The sequence below is a fragment of the Pimephales promelas genome, chromosome 19, assembly GCF_988280905.1.
Source record: "Pimephales promelas chromosome 19, fPimPro1.hap1.1, whole genome shotgun sequence".
In the NCBI taxonomy this organism is placed as follows: domain Eukaryota; kingdom Metazoa; phylum Chordata; class Actinopteri; order Cypriniformes; family Leuciscidae; genus Pimephales; species Pimephales promelas.
In genome coordinates, this window is record NC_142787.1 from 31,208,663 (window position 1) to 31,227,959 (window position 19,297).

Below are 19,297 nucleotides of genomic sequence, written 5' to 3' on the forward strand. Positions count from 1 at the left end.
CATATTGTGTTACAGAATGAACGTCTGAAGATGGGAAGGGGACATCACAACATTAACATACATTAACTACAGCATCAGGACTCCCAGAACAGAATGAAGGACAGTTACCTCTCCATCTTTCGACTCCAGGCGTAAATCGCTCCTACAGGTCGCCTGGAAATCCCCTGCGTCGGCTTCTATCTTCACTCCTTTAGGCGCCTCCATGTAAAGCGAACGTGTGGGAGACTCCAGCCTGAGCAGAAGACATCACAAAATACAATGTCTTAATAAGATAACCCTCAAATAAGATCAAAATGTTCTAGAAATGAAGCTGATGCGACTTGAGAGCTTCGTGATTCCCTAGAGGCAATGCAATTTCTGCCATCTCATTTTGTCACCAAATGCATTGTGTTCAATATATGAGAATTATGGAACATTCAGTTCAACATCCAGATGTTAATCAAGACACTTTGGCAGTTATATATAGAGTCAATTTCTGAATAGACATTTACTACAAAACTAAAAAGATAACATTTCCACCACAATTTCTAAAAGATACAATCATTTAAAGGAGAACTCTGGCGCAAAATGAACCTTTGGTCTAATTACACATTGGTGCCTAGTCGACTGTTCTCTGAGATTTGTTTTTCTTGATAATCGAATGTAAAGAGTTTTATCTCTAAAAACACTAGTATACACTCTTAGAAGAAATGGTTCCGTTTAGAACCAGAAATGGTTCCATCCCCTGCTTCATATATGGAACTCCTATATAGAACCATTTTTTTTGGGTAAAAAGTTCTATTGGCCAAGTATGGAACGCCAGGGTTCTATATAGAACCCAGAGGAACCCTTTTTTTAAGAGTGTATAGAACCTTTTAGGGGTTCCAAATACGTAGCGCTGATAGAACCTTTTAAGGTTCTATATAGAACCTTTTCTTCTAAGAGTGTATGGGGGCATATAATAAGTAAAAAGAAATAGCTATTTTTTACCATTAGGTCAATAGCGGACAGTAGGCCGTCTTTTGGCTGTTGAAATGCATTTGACCACATGAGCGTTTACACTACGAAAGCAATCCGGTCGAATGTGTTTTCAATTTTCAACTACCTCTAGAAGTGGCAGAAAGTGGACAAGCTCAAAACTTTTTAGACCAAGCATTCAGTGACGTCCACTTGTGATCCGAATCCGATCCACCAAAACTTAGTTCCACACTCTAAACAATGCTGGGTTGTTTTAACCCAAATTTGGGTCAAATATGGACAAACCCAAATGTTGGGTTTAAAATGTAATTTAAATTTTCAACCCAACTTTCAACTGCACATTCATTTTTAACCCAACATTTGGGTTTGTCCATTTTTGACCCAAATTTGGGTTGAAACAACCCAGCATTTTGTAGAGTACAGTAAACAGGGCCTTTTTTGTTGAGCACACACACAATTATGAGTAAACAATTGTTTTTGCCAATTAATGAATAAAATTCCCAACTTCTCTATGGGTCGAAAAAGTTGTATTTTTGATATAAAAAAGGACATTTAGATGGTACATTCATTAAATAATGCAAGATGATTTTTTTTAAAATGAAATGTTGTAAATATATTTATAATTATTTTTTAATAGAACAATTATTGTTTTGCAATAAAATATGTAATAAAACATATTTTTTATAATAATAAAATAATAGTATTCTGTATATTATATTTGAATTGTAAAAGATATGCTTTTTTATGAGATACAACACAATGACCTGCTAGTTAATGAGCCGCATAAGAGATCTGATTAGCATGTTAGTAGGCGAAGCGAAAGTAAGAAGTGAAAAGATGTGAGGGGCCAATCTAATGCAAATTACTGATAACAAAAGGGAAGATGAGGAGACCTAGCTCAGTAGAGATTTAATTGAAAAATCACTTTAAAAAACAAAAAATAGCCTAGATGGATGCATTAAAAGTTTACGCCTCATATGAAAGCTATTTAGGAGTTTAAACGTTACAAATCAAAGTAAAATTAGGATCATTAGCTTGATGAAACATGAAAGCATCCTTCATTATCCTGAACCCGGCATTCAACCTTTTGAGTTTCAAACAGTCGGTCTGCGTGATATCGGTGGAGCAGACACACAGGAGCTGTCACATAGGAAATTTAAGCAGATTCGGTGACATTGGGTTGGTGCACGGCAGTCGCCCCTACAGGGATTAAAAGGGAGTTGACTAATTTGTCGCTGGAAGAAAAACAAAGGTAAAATCTAATTTACCCCCTCTGGGTTTGAGAGATATATTAGGACAAATACATAAAACACAACCTGCATGTGTTCTACTCAGCCAAGGGAATACAGCCAACAAATGCAACCGCACAGAAAGAGAAACAGAAGAGGAGTTCAAATAAACTGGTACGCTTGAACATTAGCATGGCGCTAACTGTGACTCGGTAAACCTGGGAGCTATCTTAAAGGGATACTCCACTTTTTTTTTGGGAAATAGGCTCATTTTACAACTCCCCCAGAGTTAAACTGTTGAGTTTTACTGTTTATGAATCCATTCAGCTGATCTCCAGTTCTGGCGGTAACTAGCTTAATAGCGCATAGCGTAATAATTGTGAAACTTTACTACCGTACCATGAGTGAAGCAGGCGTAATGATATGACACAGCGCCTGAAAATATAGTGCCCAGCTTCCAACGTGACCGGGACTAAGTTTGTGTAGTCATACGCCGTGGTACGACAGTAAAGTGTCATGATTATTACGCAGGAATGAGAGTATAGTTCCTAGCCATATCAGCCTAAGAAATTGAAATTTACATTATCCGTCGGTCTTAGTGCACGATGTAACTACAGAAGAGTCACGTTTTAAATAGGAAAAATATCGAAACTCTTTGGTCATTTTTTTTTTTTTTTGAGAAATGCTAATGGTCTTGTCCACTTCAATGATGTATGCTAAGCTATGCTAAAAGTGGTACCGCCAGAACCGGAGATCGGCCGAATGGATTCAAAAACGGTCAAACTCAACAGTTTAACTCTGGGGGAGTTAGAGTAAAATGAGCCTATATCCAATAAAAGTGGAGTATCCCTTTAAGGAGCAACCTTAAATTTGTTTGGTGCCATCTTTGTAAAAAATGATCGTGATTTTAACAGTAAAATACTGTAAAAATGCTACAGTGAAAAACTGTTAATTGGTTAAAAGAACCTTTCCTTACTATATACGGTAAATAATATATATATAATGGTACATTTAATGTAATTTTACTGTAAAATACTGTTCAATTTACAGTTTTTGGAAGTGAAAAAGAACTCATTGTATAATTTACAGTGAAAAAAATGTAAATTGACATTTCCACAATCCCCTGTGTGACACTTCATATTTAATGTATTTTTCTTCATAATTTTTCTAATCAGGGTTTTATGTTACATTTAATGTTGTTAAATGAATGCTTATTGCATTTTTTAAATCTCAAACTTGTTACCATGATGGTGTTTAATGTTTGTGTGAATGACACTGTGCCGATCTATATATCATGAACTTTCTTATAGAAGAGCTGATCATGATAAGTTTTAATTGATCATTTGACTCTCATTACTGCTGTGATCGTTGGCTGACAGTGTATTACAATGATACAAAACAGTTTTTAATACTTCAAAAGGTCAGTAAATTGACATTATATCAGTTTATGTAATACGGTTTATTGCTGTAAAATTGAATGCTGCTACCATATTTTTAAGAGGAAAACTCGTAACTCAGTTTTTTTCTCGTAAATTTAACAGATTTTTTTTTTTTTTTTTTTTACAGTGTATGCATTCAACTTTATTTTCATAGAAGCATTAACAATTAGCACTAAAAGGCATTTGCTTGGCTGGTGCATAAGTTTCATAACGGCAAAATACTACCGTTTTTGACCGGATGCACACGTAAACAACAAAATATATGAAACGTGTTTTCCTCTCCCTTTAAAATCATATTAAGCCTATATTTACTTTCCTAATAATGCAGAATTAAATAGTTAGTTGTATTTTTTTTACATTTAGCTTGCTCACAGCTAATGACAAGATTGCTTCTAGCCAATAGCCATGACATTTTTTTTACATGTTACAAGTTTTATGCATTTTAGTCATAATGTGTTTCTCTCAGTCCTGTACGAACCAGCAAACCTCATGCAAAACAACAATGCAGACAGGTTAAACGGGTGCCTCCATCAGTTTTCAGCAGTGCCACTAATTTCCATACATTTACAGCCTTACACTTTCACTGAGGACTATTTCAAACTTGCTGTTACAATTTTCCATCCCGCCATCGGCTAAGCTGATTATTCCCAGTTCATTTATTCAATGATAATGAAAGGACCCAAGGGTGCTGTGACCCTGCGCACGGTGCACAGCATCCACCCAATTACCCCCGGGAAATACAGGCCTCAATGGGGCTCAGCAAGGCCGTTCTGGGCTCTTTTCAACTGGGATTGGAGCGATGACCAACGGGTCACGAGCAGCGAGCTCCATTCCATGACCAAAATAATTACCGCCTCCTTAAGCTGCGAAAGTAGAACGGACATGGCTGTTGAACAGAAAAGATAAGAGATACCAGCACAGAGGCGCTCTTGTTATATTACATGCGCACTATAAAACGTGTTTTATGGCCTATTGTTTCACTGTATGCCTCTTTCTCCATTTATACTCACTGCCTTCCCAACTTTTATGGACTGCAAATTTTCCACAGTCAGCCTGTACCTGCTACAGTCCAGTGTCTTAAAAGTGATTATTTCTCACTCTTGCATTATGGGAAAGGAATCGGATGATAAAATGTTAAATCCGTATTGACAGCGTAGAATTACAAAGACAAAAACGTCTTGTGCTGAAAGACAAAACGAGTCCAAATTGCAACCTGCCAAGCCTTTCAGTCTAATGAAAAAGGGAGTGAATTTTACTTCAGCCCGGATGGAGAGCATGTCATGCAAAACAATGAAACAAAGGGTCAAAATGTCATTTCATGTTCAGTCAAGGATATGAAAAACATCATGGGCTCTATCTGGCGCAAATGACTCATTCGTATTTTGCACCCGCACAAAGCGGGCTTTTCCCTCCACAGACGCACGTCGGTAAACTGAAGGATCATTTGGTGATGATGAACTGATGGCTCATTCAATGAACGAAACGAACGAATTGACTCGGAAAACGATTCACGATTCAGAAGAGTCACGAACGCTCATCACAGAACAGAGCAAGGCGAGCATTTGAGCTTATAAAACTTAAACTTTGTTATTTATTTTTTAAACGAGCGCTCGTTTCGCTTGATAAGACCCTTATTCATCGTCTGGAATCGTTTAAAGCCCTTTGAACAGTTTGCACTGAAACTGTCTTTTGGACCCCATTGAAGTCCATTATATGGAGACAATTCTGTAATGTTTTCATAAAAACCTTAATTTCTTTTCGACTGAAGAAAGAAAGACATGGACATCTTGGATGATATGGGGGTGAGTAAATTATTAGCAATTTTTTTTAAAAGTGAACTGCTCCTTTAAATCAATGGATTCATATACAGTAGTTCAGTCTTTATTACGTTTACTACTTTAAAATTTGTTTACATGGATGGACAAGAATAATGAGATGATATCAAAAATATCTTCACTTGTTTCAACTGTTGAACACAAAAGAAGAATTTTCTTGAAAAATGTTGCGAGTTATTTCAACTCAAACCGTTGGAGGAAACCGATTGCCTTAAATCAATTAAGTTTATTAACTCAAACAATTTAAGCATAAAAAATATTTGATCTGTTTCCAAGTAACTCAATAACTTATTGTTAAGATAACTTGGGTAAATAAAGTTGATAGTACTAATTAGTTACTATAGCTTAAATTTATGAAGTACACTGTAAACCCAAATAAGTTGGCCGAACTTAAATCACTTTTTATAGTATAAACGTATTTAGCTTTATAAGCTAATCTGCTGACGTAGTAAATGCTAATATATTAGGAACAGTATGTTATAAGCACTTACAAGCACAGAAGCGCATGTGCGTAATAATATATAAGAATAATTTGCACTCAAATCAATCTGAATGCACCACTTGTCACCATGATGGTAACTATCCGAAAGCCAACTTTAACAGAAATTCTTCTAAATTAGCATAACAAAACATTAATCACTACACTTAACATTAATTTTACACACAAAAAAAAAAAACATTATATTGCACTTAATTTGAGCATTTACACTCTCTTTCGAGTGCCATCGGCAAAGCATGCTGGGAAATAGATATCCCAGCCGTTTCAGTTAAACTTAAGTTCGTCTAAATTAAAATAAACAATTTCATAAAACTCAAAACAATGAAACAGTTCAGTTAACTTAAAATATATCAGTTCTGTGAACTTGAAAGAAAAAGAAAGTGCTAAATACTCATAAAAATTAATTTGACTGAACTAATTCATTGAATTTAAGTCAAACCAATTAATTATTTTGACCGTTAGGCTTTTACAGAAGGCCTTCACATGAAAGTCAATGTCTATGGCAATGAACGTTCTTCAAAATATCTTCTTTTATGTCCTCAGACAGGGTTAGATCAACTCGAGGGTGAGTAAGTGACGACAAGATAAACGTTTAGGGATGAACTATCCCTTTAAACACAGTATTCAGGGAGATTTCACCCCTCATTTTGATTGACGGCTGTCAGTGTGTTGTCCTTGTTCATCACAGAAAGCTTGATAAGCCTGTCCTGTGCTTGTGGCTTTACTTCCATCAGCAAAACAGACATGAATGGGCCAGTAATGTGTTTGTGTGTGCCATTTATTGCTCATTATTTCCTGCTAAATGTGCATTCCCTGCCATATCTGACCCAGTTGCCAATGCTCACGTTCGCCTTCTGCTTGGGGTATCGGCATTGCACTTCACGTGTTTGTTTTAGTTAATGAGAATCTACTTTAATTAGATTTTGATGAGCATCCAGGCATCGATCAGGACAGAAAAGCACGTCCGTTCACGAGAGGAGGTGCCAGCGACAAACACATTGATCTTCCTTTGTCTGCATGTATACAACATCGCTTGGATCGAGCTGGTCTTTTCACCGCGGGTACTTTCTCCAAAGGGGCCGCAGATACGACGCATACACCAGGGATGTATTTTGTTGTGACATTTGGCAGAAAATAACACTTAAAATGGCTGTAATTGCTCAAAGCAAGAGCGATTATCGCCTCAAGAACTCTCGTAATGCGCGGCCTGATCCATTATTACACCACAATGACATCAGTCTAATGTATAACTCTTATCTTCTCCCACCATAACGCTGACCAATAATAACTGTGGAACAATGCATCTGATTGAATTGAAAAAGCCTGCAATAACCGGGAACATTTGTCTGGATTTAGACCGCCTTCGATATAGCTTAACTCAATTGCGAACCATTAAAATCACAGCGCACTGACATCGCCTTAGACAAGATAGTATTGAAATATCATGACAACTGTCTGTACCAAAACATCCATTTGGGTGTTTCTAAAATAAGCAGTGTGGGATAGGTTTCCGAATTTCCGTACGAGTGTCTTTACAACCGATGCATTTAAAAGACGGTAATCCAAACGGTGCGGCCGTTCCTCTCTGCTGTCGGGAACGGCTTACAGAGGTGCTCTATAATCTGCTGTCACACGCTAAAAACCTAAATTTAGGGGTAAGTGGAATTTGCACAAATGTCATGCTTTCTTTCCTTCCTTTGTAGCTTTCAACAGAGACATGTGTAGTGCTTGCTGGAAAAGAATCATTTTCCCCCGCAATCTTTGATCATTACGCTCTGTGTGGGAAATTGCAATCGACGTGCAATCATCTCCCTATGCAGCTCGGCGGCACGGCGTCTTCTGCAGCTGTACTTTAGTGAAGGGCTTGCTGTTAATGGTTTTGATAATGCTAGCAGATGCAGATCTATAAACAGCATATTTCAAAGAAGAAACAAATACCTAAAGTGTTCTTAAACGGTTCGCAATTTTCATCAGTGTCATGGCTTCAGATTCAAGCACAAACACACACAAACACAGCAAAGTAGCATTTTGATTTTAGTAATCAGTAGATTTTCTTCTGCAGTAAAAAATAAAACAAATACTTAAGCCTGGAAACCAGCTCAATCTCTTCCAACTCAGATAGGGGTGTTACTTTATTTTATTTTGATTATTTTAATCACTTTGAATTACCATTGTGTATGGATGTGCAACACAATGGGATAACAATGTGCTATCAGTACCATGTTGGTTATATACTCATATTAGAATTTTTATTTAACACTATCAACCAATATTGTTCGGATTGGATATTTAATAATTTCCCCTGTTTTTTTATTTATTCAAAAAAATGTCATTATTTAGAATACATTTGCTGTTATGTATTGCTTGGTTAAAATAAATTGTTAAAAGATACTTAAAGGAGTAGTTCACTTAAAAAAAAAAAAAACTTTTGCTGATAATTTACTCGCCCCCATGTCGTCCAAGATGTCCATGTCTTTCTTTCTTCAGTCGAAAAGAAATTAAGGTTTTTGATGAAAACATTCCAGGATTTTTTCCATATAATGGACTTCAATGGGAACCAAACGGTTCAAGGTCCAAATGAGAGTTTCAATGCAGCTTCAAAGGGCTTTAAACGATTCCAGACGATGAATAAGGGTCTTATCAAGCGAAACGATCGCTCATTTCAAAATTAAATAAAAAAATTTACGTTTTATAAGCTCAAATGGTCGCCCTTGCTCTGTTCTGTGACGACCGTTCGTGACTCTCCTGTTCAAACTCATCAAAATGAACAAATCTTTTTTTCGAGTCATTTGGTTGATTAAATGAACAAAATGAACGAATTGACTCAAAAAAAAAGACTCGAAGTTCGAACAGGAGAGTCACGAACGAGCATCACAGAACAGAGCAAGCCGAGCATTTGTGCTTAAACTTTTTTATTTATTTTTGTAATGAATAATCGTTTCGCTTCATAAGACCCTTATTCATCATCTGGAATCGTTTAAAGCCCGTTGAACAGTTTGCACTGAAACTGTCTTTTGGACCTTGAACCGTTTGGTTCCCAATGAAGTCCATTATATGGAGAAAATGCTGGAATGTTTTCATCAAAAACCTTAATTTCTTTTCAACTGAAGAAAGAAAGACATGGACATCTTGGATGACATGGGGGTGAGTAAATTATCAGCAGAAGTTTTTTTTTTTTTAAAGCAAACTACTTGTAGTATTTAAAAAATAATAGGAATAACTATGACAATCCTATATAACTGAAATATTTGGACATGTAATTACAGTGTAGTTAGAGAGAATGAAAACACCTTGGATGGAGCACCTAATCAGAATCCAGAAATCAATAGTCTTACCGTAACTCTTTGAAGGGCTCGGCCCTCACGTGCGGGGTCTCCACCGAGTTACTGAACACTGCGCCCTCCGCTCCTGCAAACACAATCCGACATGTACAATCCCAGTCATGCTCTGAACGAGGCAACGGTCCACATGCTAAAATCAATGGACATAATCTGTGAAGCTCCTGTATTGATCCATACAGTCTGGCTGTGTCCCTGCGGACGTGACCTAAAGTCGAGCCACCGAAAACCTTTTCACAAGGCTTTGCTGAAGCAGTTACGTCACGGGTTACAGCCTCGGATTCGATCAATACGCTTCGGTAAAGACTGTGGAGGTGCTCCTTGGAATACTAATGCTCATTTGGAGTCCTTTTGTAAACTACAACAGCTCAATACAAGTGCAATTTTTTTGCTGAGCACTTTGTGTATTTTACTGGTCACCGAGAGTTGAAGAATGTTTAACCCCCTGGGGATCAAGGTGTATTTGAGGCACTTGAGATGTTCTGACATCAGTTGCTTATAAAAATATTAATGGCACAGGTGAAATTACACTATATTTAGCACAAACAGAAACAGGGCTACCATAATATGTGAGCAACATGTATGTACGTGTTTGTTTTTTGAGAGAATATTGTTTATGCGTGGTTATTGAAAAAACTAAAAATGAAAGTTTCTTAAATAAGGCCACAAAACACATACGAAATATGCGTCCACAAGACTTTTGACTAATGGATGTTGTTGAATTGAGTTTTTTCTTCACAATGATCTGAAAATCATCCTGCCTAATCGTTCACTTAAAACTGTGAATTGGGTTATATTGTGAAAAACATTTTTTGTTTGCCAAGGCAATATGCAAATGAGGGTGAATAGGCCAGCCCTCATCATGTATAATTAGATGATTCTCACCTGAGAGAGACAAAGACACGCATAATAATGAGCCTTTCATTCAGGTGAGTCAGATAAGGACAAGAAAAAATTGAAAGGACAACATATATATATATATATAAGATGTAAACAACACTGGTCCAGAAGCACTTCCTGTTTCAGTTTTTTAAAACTACATAAAAGCTGGGATAAAATACAACCAACAGAACATTTAAAACTGAATCAAAAAGTTAAACAACACCTTTAAGATGTTTTCTTTACATGTGAAATAAAGAAAACAGTTACAAACTGAAACAGGAAGTGTTTCTGGACCAGTGCTGTTTACATCTTGCAAAATGGTCTATATATATATATATAATGAAAGTCAAAAAACCCATTTTTAGTCGTACCTGGAAATAAATCCTGGTCAAATAGGTGGGATCTTTTTCAGACAGTAGACAAACCACAAACTTCAGGGAACCAATCGACCCGCAGGAGCGTCTGGCAGTCTGCTTAAGGTGAGTTGTCCTCTTAAAATCATCAGGGGCTACGTTTACATGTGTAATCAAATAATGTTTAACAATCCATTAGTAATCAGATTGAAATCTCAATTGGACCGAAAGGCCTTCATGTAAACACATCGATCTGGTTGGGCTCGATCTGAACGAAATTTCGATCGGATTGAAAAAGGGTTGTTTATTCCCCGATCGGGAGAACATGTAAACACTTGATCAGATTGAACGTCACTTTTGTTTCCCTGTATGTGATTGGCTGAAGCCTTTTCTGTCGCCGCAAAAGTAAAAAAAAAAAATCGACATTGAAGCGGAAAAAATACCCGCCGTTTTTTCGCCACAGCAGATTCGCGTTCGGTGTGGAAGCTCTCATTACACAAACAGCTGATCAGAAAATAAAAACATCGCGCGTCAAAATCGTGTCCAGTGTGAAAGGACCTTAAAGGGATAGTTCACTTTGAAATTAATTATTTGATATGTTTTATCTTACTTCAAGTGCATCCAAGATGTAGGTGTCTTTGTTTCCGCAGTAGTTTCAATTTTGACATTTTTCAGTCAAACCGTTGTTGTCTATCAGTCATACACTGGAGGCTAAGGGAGAGCATGCACAAAGAAGTCCAAATTAAACATGATTTAATGACTCGTAAATGTAAGTACACACTGATGGCCTAAGACACGAAACGAGCGGTTTGTGTGAGAAAACCAACAGTATTTATATCGTTTTACCTCTTGTGATCATAGCCATGACAAAATGATCTGACGGCACGGGCGCTTCGGTCTGGAAGTGATCGCTTGCGCGCCGACGTCACTCTTTGTTTATACAGAGATTTCGGAAGTTTTATCTTTCACTAAACATATTTAGATATACGGGAAACCGCAATGGAAGACGATTTCGGGATATCTAAATATGTTTAGTAAAAGGTAAAACTTCCGAAATCTCTGTGTAAACATTGAGTGATGTCACACGCAAGCGATCACTTCCGGCGTAACATTGAACTGATTCAGTTCGGTTCAGTTGGACATTGAACAACTGATTCAGATCACTGTGATTACACGATATAAATACTGTTTGTTTTCTCACACAAACCGCTCGTTTCGTGTCTTAGGCCATCAATGTGTACTTACATTTACGAGTCATTAAATCATGTTTAATTTGGACTTCTCTGTGCATGCTCTCCCTTAGCCTCCAGTGTATGACTGATAGACAACAACGGTTTGACTGAAAAATGTCAAAATTGAAAATACTGTGGAAACAAAGACACCTACATCTTGGATGCCCTTGAGGGAAGATAAAACATAGCAAAAATTAATTTCAAAGTGAACTATCCCTTTAAGTGTGATTTTCCTCTCGTAGACTAAAGGACGTTCTGACCCAAACCTCAAAAGCTTTTTGACACCATGAGGACCATGACTAACAGAATAGCACGGCTTGAGCCGATGTTTCCCGTGGAGATGCTCTCACATTACAGTGCTTCCCAGGAGGCTGAAGTGTTCCTTAAAAGGTTGCTACAAGGCCTATCTCAGGGGGGAGTGCTGCCATTTGGCGTAATGGCTGCTCTGGGACGTGTAAGATCTGTTGCCCACATGTAGGTTGTGAGAGCAACTGCGGATGGATTTGTCCCAAAATATCAGGAGGGGACAAAAGAGGCTGTTTTATTCCAATTAGGAGACGGTTTTATCTTAGTACAGCTCACCACGGGGGGCATATTTAGTAGGGCTGGGTATTGAGACAAATTTCACAATTCGATTTCGATTATGATTCGATTCGATTTAATGTCGATTATTTTGGATATCAGTTACAATAAATGGCAATTTTTCTCAAGGGAATCAAATCTCTTAAATGCTGTAAACTATGGTCTATATATAGTCTAGTTGTAGCCAATAGGCTTCATTAGCCTAATATGAAGGTAATAATGAACTGTTTTGTAGCTATACAAACACTTAAATTACACTTTTATTTATTTTTATAATAAGAAGATTATATGAAATATAAACATTTAAATGGTGGCTGTCATAAAAACTTGCCAGATTTATTCAAACATGCATTAAATATTAACGAGTGTGGACAAACGAGTTTATGTGGGTTTTCTGAGGTAAATATGACGATACATTGATTACAAGCTGTTTAACTGACGTCTTTCCACGGTTGAAACGCTGATTGAGCGAATCAATGTGACATGATCCGGATTTAGATAAGTTGTACTGTATCTTTAACACACTTTCAGATGCTCATTCATGTTTATTTGGCGCTGTGACTGGTATTATTAAGCCGGAAGAGAGATCAGCGCTGCTGCTTCTCCAGAGCGATCTCACGCCACAGCGACAAAACGCTATTTATGTTTTTGAATTTCTAAAGAAAGTGGACGTAATTTGAAAATTGAGACTTTGTTTCATATCAATAGTAACAAAGGACAAAGATTATTGCGATTTTTTTGGATGCGCGCAGCCGCGATACAACGTCCCATTCATTCAAATGGAACAGGATGACTAATCGATTCTTGAGATTTAAGAATCGATATCGGTTCGTAAAAATGAGAATCGATTAATATCGAGAAATCGATATTTATTACCCGAGTCACAAATATGATTTGGCTAATAGAACAAATTCAAACATCAGAGCATCTGTTCAAACCAGCCCGTTCTCATCCTTTAGCGTCACATATGACAAAACGGCGCTATACTACGCACATGGCACCCTTTATCGTTAATATTCACGCGAACCCAAAGCGTCATAAATCCTTTAGCGTAATATGAGACTACCCTACCCTACCCCACACCTAAACCTAACCATCACAGCACGTGTTATATTAACGATAACGGGTGCCATGTGTGTAGTATAGCGCCGTTTTGTCATATAGCGTTTCGTCAATGCAAAAAACATTTGTAAGGATGAAAATCAACAAAGACTTTTGGTCTCTTGTTCCAAACCTCTCTATAATCATTTAGTATGGTGGCTGAGCTATAATCTGATTGGTCAGTTCGAATGTCTCATATTTGGGTCACATGGTCATAAACATGGTCAAAATATTGAAACTGTTGGGTCCTTTTATTGGGCACTCTTTCCTTCTTGAGGGCTTTGGCTTTACTCTCTACCTGAACTCTGCCTTCCATCTCTCTTCAATTTTATTACATTAAATTAACTGATCCAAATATTCATAATTAATTATTACAATTTATGATTGAATATTAATATGTTTAGCTATTTGAAATATAAATATTTTGCAATATAAATGTCTTTACTAAGCTTTTGTTCTTGCTGAACACACTTTTGAACCTCGCCTTTGGAGTAATAGAGGAAGCCGGATGATCTACATCTGTGATCAGATACACATCTCTCCTGAGGCACATTGGGTGGGTTTGTTCATGGAGAATAGCTGGAGGCGGGCCACGGCAGATTCCATCAAGGTCGGGAATCACTCCAAGGCACAGCAACAAAACGGCCATACCTGAAGGCCTTGGGACTTTGCAGAAAATGAAAAACAAGTTTATCATCTATACTGTATGAAAATGATACTCGAAATACCTACTCCTCTCTGGCAATAATATAGATTATGGTGGCAGCTTTAGAAGACAACACTATATATATGGGCCTTATGAATGGCAAGTAGATAATGAAAAGCTCAGTGTTCACCAGTGGATTGATTTAGGGCCATATAATGAAGTTTTGTTTGCAGAGAGGCACTCATGGCTGGAAGTCATGCACATAAATAAAAAACATTTTGTCCAAAAAAGTTTACCAAAAAAAAAAAAAAAAACCAGCGGATCGCTAATTTAGGCAAGGCAAGGCAAGGCAAGTTTATTTATATGGCACGTTTCATACACAGTGGCAATTCAAAGTGCTTTACATGGAAGAAATTAAAATAATCAAAAGAAATCAGAATAATTAAAACAGTTTAGAATAAAAAAAATCATCATAATAAAAATAAAATACAGTAAATAATTAAAACAATTTAGAATAAAAAATAAAATGAAGTACAGTAATAGTCGGATTTGTAAGTATTCACCCCTTTTAAATGTGATACCGATCATTCGTTTTATGCCTGGTTCAGATTACACAATTTTTTTTGTCTGTTATGATAGTTACTGTGTTTTGACTGTGTAAAATCTTGTCGTGTCGTGGACGACACATGTCAGACTACACTGACCAGTCTTTAACGGCGACATTGATGACATCGCGAAGGCGAAACTAGTAGCGAGTGACTTCCGGAAAACGAACGTAAACACACAACGGATGAAGCGGCGAGTGTTGGGTTGGCTGTCCTGCGTTCAGAAAAAAGTAAAAAAAGAAAGAAAACCTGACAATGGACACGTTCCTGGATTGCTCGAAGAAGACAGTATGGGCTGTCAATCCTCCAAAGTTTTAACTTTAGCTTTAGTTTTAACGTTAGCACCATTTTCTCGCTTTCCTTTCGCCATTTTTGAAAGTTGTGTACGGAAAAGCTTCTGTGCTCCTATTGGTCAACCTCGTACATGTGACGCAACCGTCGTTTAAAATTAAACATGCTAGACTTTTTGTTCCAAATACACTACGTATTTGGAACCCCTAAAAAGTTCTATACACTCTTTAAAAAAGGGTTCCTCTGGGTTCTATATAGAACCCTGGGGTTCCATACTTGGCCAATAGATCCTTTTATCAAAAAAAAATGGTTCTATATAGAACCATTTTGGAGTTCCATTTATGAAGCGGGGGATGGAACCATTTCTGGTTCTAAATAGAACCATTTCTTCTAAGAGTGTTGGTTGTCGCCCACTATGACACACTATACGAGATGATCTTGCGTCCCAGCGCCTGTTGTCGTTTACGAATCCCCACGACACCCTACGTCAAACGGATCGTGCTAAAATCGGGCTAAAATCGTGTAATCTGAACCAGGCATTAGAAGTCAACAACATCTATGCTCTATAAATCTTGAGAGTCCAATTCATGTTGAGTCAGTATTATGGGTCGGCTTATATTTTAAGAAGTTATAAATTTAAATGCTCAAAGCAGGGATAGTTAAAAGAAGATTTCCATGGCAGAAAGTGATCGAAGTTGAGCATATAAAAACTGCTGTCTGGGTATGAGCAGACTATGAAGCCAGCTGGAAGAAGGCTTTATCTGGAGAGACAAGAATCAAGCTTTTGGCCATCAGTCTAAATGGCATGTTTGGCAAGACAGAAACTTCTTATCAGAAACTCAACATCCCCGCCACAAAGCACGGCGGTGGCAGCACAGCATCATGCTATGGAGATACTCCTCTAACTCGGGAGATTTGTTTTTCTGGCAAGATTTAATCCCAATCTTCTGAAGGGACATGATTGATTTATATGATGAAGAGATATAATTAGGCTATTATTCACATATAAACATTTATCAAAGAGCACATCAAATATGGTAAATGAAATATCAACTGTACTTGACACACAAGAACAAACCTCACTGATTCTCGCATTTCAGCTTTAGTTTCTGCAAAACTGTTTCATTCATTTTTATCACTCTACACATTTGCGATACTTATCAATGACATTTTGTTGCCCAAATTGTGAACAGCATTAGATTTTATTAAAGGAGTAGTTCACTTAAAAAAAAAAACTTTTGCTGATAATTTACTCGCCCCCATGTCATCCAAGATGTCCATGTCTTTCTTTCTTCAGTCCAAAAGAAAATTAAGGTTTTTGATGAAAACATTCCAGGATTTTCTCCATATAATGGACTTCAATGGGAACCAAACGGTTCAAGGTCCAAATGAGAGTTTCAGTGCAAACTGTTCAAAGGGCTTTAAACGATTCCAGACGACGAGTAAGACGAACAGAACAGAGTAAGACGAGCATTTGTGCTTATAAAACTTAAATTTTTTTATTTATTTTTGAAATGAGCGATCGTTTCGCTTGATAAGACCCTTATTCATCGTCTGGAATCGTTTAAAGCCCTTTGAACAGTTTGCACCGAAACTCCCATTTGGACCTTGATCCGTTTGGTTCCCATTGAAGTCCATTATATGGAGAAAATCCTGGAATGTTTTCATCAAAAACCTTAATTTCTTTTTGACTGAAGAAAGAAAGACATGGACATCTTGTTACCTGGCGGTAACGCGGATATGACGTCATTGACTGGCGTCTCCTCCCCCTGCTCACACGCCCCGTTTCCTTGGTTAAAAATCCCAATTTTCTCACAATTTACAAATAGTTGGAAACATTTGGGATGTTGTAAGTTATCAACTAAACAAAATATATAACATTGGCCTAGTGTTTTTTTTTTTGGATATTTCACTGCAAAAATCCTACATATTGTACCTTTAAAGATGCAAAATATACTGTTGTTATTTTACAATTGAATGCCCATGCAGATTTACCAAGTGTTTTAGCAATTTCTGTGCCAGTAGCTTCACCCCAGAATTGCAAAAATAAACACAAACTCTGAGCTATGGCTAACTTAGGCTATTTAATTTATTTCCTGTTAATTTTTCTGCCATTGTGTAAACAATCAAATTATAATTAATAGACAGAATTGCTTCTACATCCATCTGAAAGCCAGTATTATTCAAGAGATTTTCGAAGCCACTGATGGCACATGACGCGCGTTGCTTCTGTTGTGACCGGCGGGATTACGCACATGGCAGACAATTACCAAACGCCAATCGCTATCTATCAACAATCGGAAAAACGCTTAGCTTGAGCTGCCAACTTTTTACAGTTCTCCTCAATCCTTTGTACCAAAAGCAACAAAATATTGTGGATCTTTTCAGTAATATGCACCAGAGGACAGCTAAAGAGAAAATGGATTTTAATCAAACTTTAGTCATCATGAGACAACTCTCGGAGTGGATTGAATTCAACCAGCATTTGTTGGCATGGGGCATGAAATATACATGAAATGATTTTGGTGGATGAGATCTGCTACGCTGCTGCTGCTGATGATGAGCAAACAGTGGTGGAGGAAGTACTGAATCTCAGTACTTAAGTAAAAGTACAAATAAACAGATAAATATTTACTTTAGTAAAAGTAGAAGTAACACAATGACAACCATACTTAAGTAAAAAGTAAAAAGTACCTGATTTTAAATTAACTTTAAGTATTAAAAGTAAAAGTACTTGCATAACAATTTATCCTCTTAATGTCTATTTTCTAATTATTAATAAAACATTTAATTCTAACTCATTCAACATAATACTCCTATAATGATGTTCAATAATGATGTCACCATTTAAACAAGCTTGTAATTAGGCAATATACACATCATGCTTATCCTTACTTTATGTTACTAACTATGTTTGGCAGTAAACGTGATTAATTTATGGTGTAATTCTGAACCTCTTGGCTTGCCATAATCCAACCAAACGTACATTACACACGGTGCGTTTCCTATGCACGTAAAAACTAATTTTCGCATATAAATTGCACGATAAACGCACTACGTGCGAGATGCATTTACGATGCAGATTACGTTTTGGCAGGGGAAAAACTGATCAGAAAATGTAATGGAAATGTAACAGAAGTTGTAGAAATGTAGTGGAGTAGAAAGTATAACAATTGCTGCAAAATGTAACGAAGTAAAAGTAAAAAGCATGCACTATTTATTCTACTTAAGTAAAGTAAAGATACGTGAAAATTGTAGTTAAGTAAAGTAACGAAATATTTGTACTTTGTTACATTCCACCACTGTGAGCAAATACAATCATTTGTTCAGCTTGGTCAAACATTTTAAAGACCCTTATTCATCGTCTGGTGTCGTTTAAAGCCCTTTGAACAGTTTGCACTGAAACTCTCATTTGGACCCCATTGAAGTCCATTATATGGAGAAAAATCCTGGAATGTTTTCATCAAAAAGCCTAATTTCTTTTCGACTGAAGAAAGAAAGACATTTTGATGACATTCTCAACATTTTGATGGTCATGTTCCTCCCGTGAGAACATGAACCATCAACAAACTCTGCCCTATAAAGCGTGTTAAAGGCTGTTATGGCCGTCAGACAAGATTAGGAAGATTTCCATCTTAAAAAAGGCACAATGTGACCCCGTTTTGCTCTTTTAGGGACTCTTCTATGTTGTGTTGAAGCACCCAGAGGCAAAATTGCAGCACTCATCTGTGCACTCATGGAGCAAAACACCTTTTCTCCAGTGGAAGAACATCTCCTCTTTAGCAAAGGGAAATGGAAGAGCATGTAAAGACAACCACTCGGCTCCGAAGCAAAAAGCTGCCAATGTCTGGGGGAGTGGCTTGGTATGCAAATGCCACTCCCCAATCATCATTGGCCCGTTTTCTTAAGGGAGACCCGATACATCAGCACATTAAAGTGCCATGGTATAAATATTCTTTACACAAGCCTAATGAAATCTGTGTACATAATATACAAGTAAATTAAACGGATAACGGAAAGAATATAAGGAGTATTTTTCATTAGCATCCAGTTTTTCTTCTCCATTAGCGTTACATTATTTTCAGACTGTCTATCTATAGCCAAATTAGCTGCAAACTCAAACAACATCAGCTCGATAAACCACCTGGAGGTATTGATATATCATTTTTTCAATCCCCCACCTCATTAAAGCCAACACTTTCAATGACTTGGACAAACCCTAGATAATCACAGGCTAATTCTTCCAAACAAACCTCCCCGCTGACATCCTGCGAAATAAACTTCATAAACAGATCGAGGGGGGAATCG

General features: G+C 37.1%; 1 protein-coding gene across 3 annotated transcripts in view; it reads right to left on the reverse strand.

Moving 5' to 3' along the window:
- Window positions 1-19,297, reverse strand: part of sgcd (sarcoglycan, delta (dystrophin-associated glycoprotein)) — a 225,730-nt gene that overhangs the window by 9,333 nt on the left and 197,100 nt on the right. For all 3 annotated transcript variants that reach the window (XM_039676954.2, XM_039676953.2, XM_039676952.2), the window contains exons 6-7: window positions 9,295-9,367; window positions 109-232 (exon numbers count right to left, since the gene is read on the reverse strand). In XM_039676954.2, coding sequence (XP_039532888.1) covers window positions 109-232; window positions 9,295-9,367 — 197 coding nt within the window. The remainder of the gene's footprint in view (window positions 1-108; window positions 233-9,294; window positions 9,368-19,297) is intronic.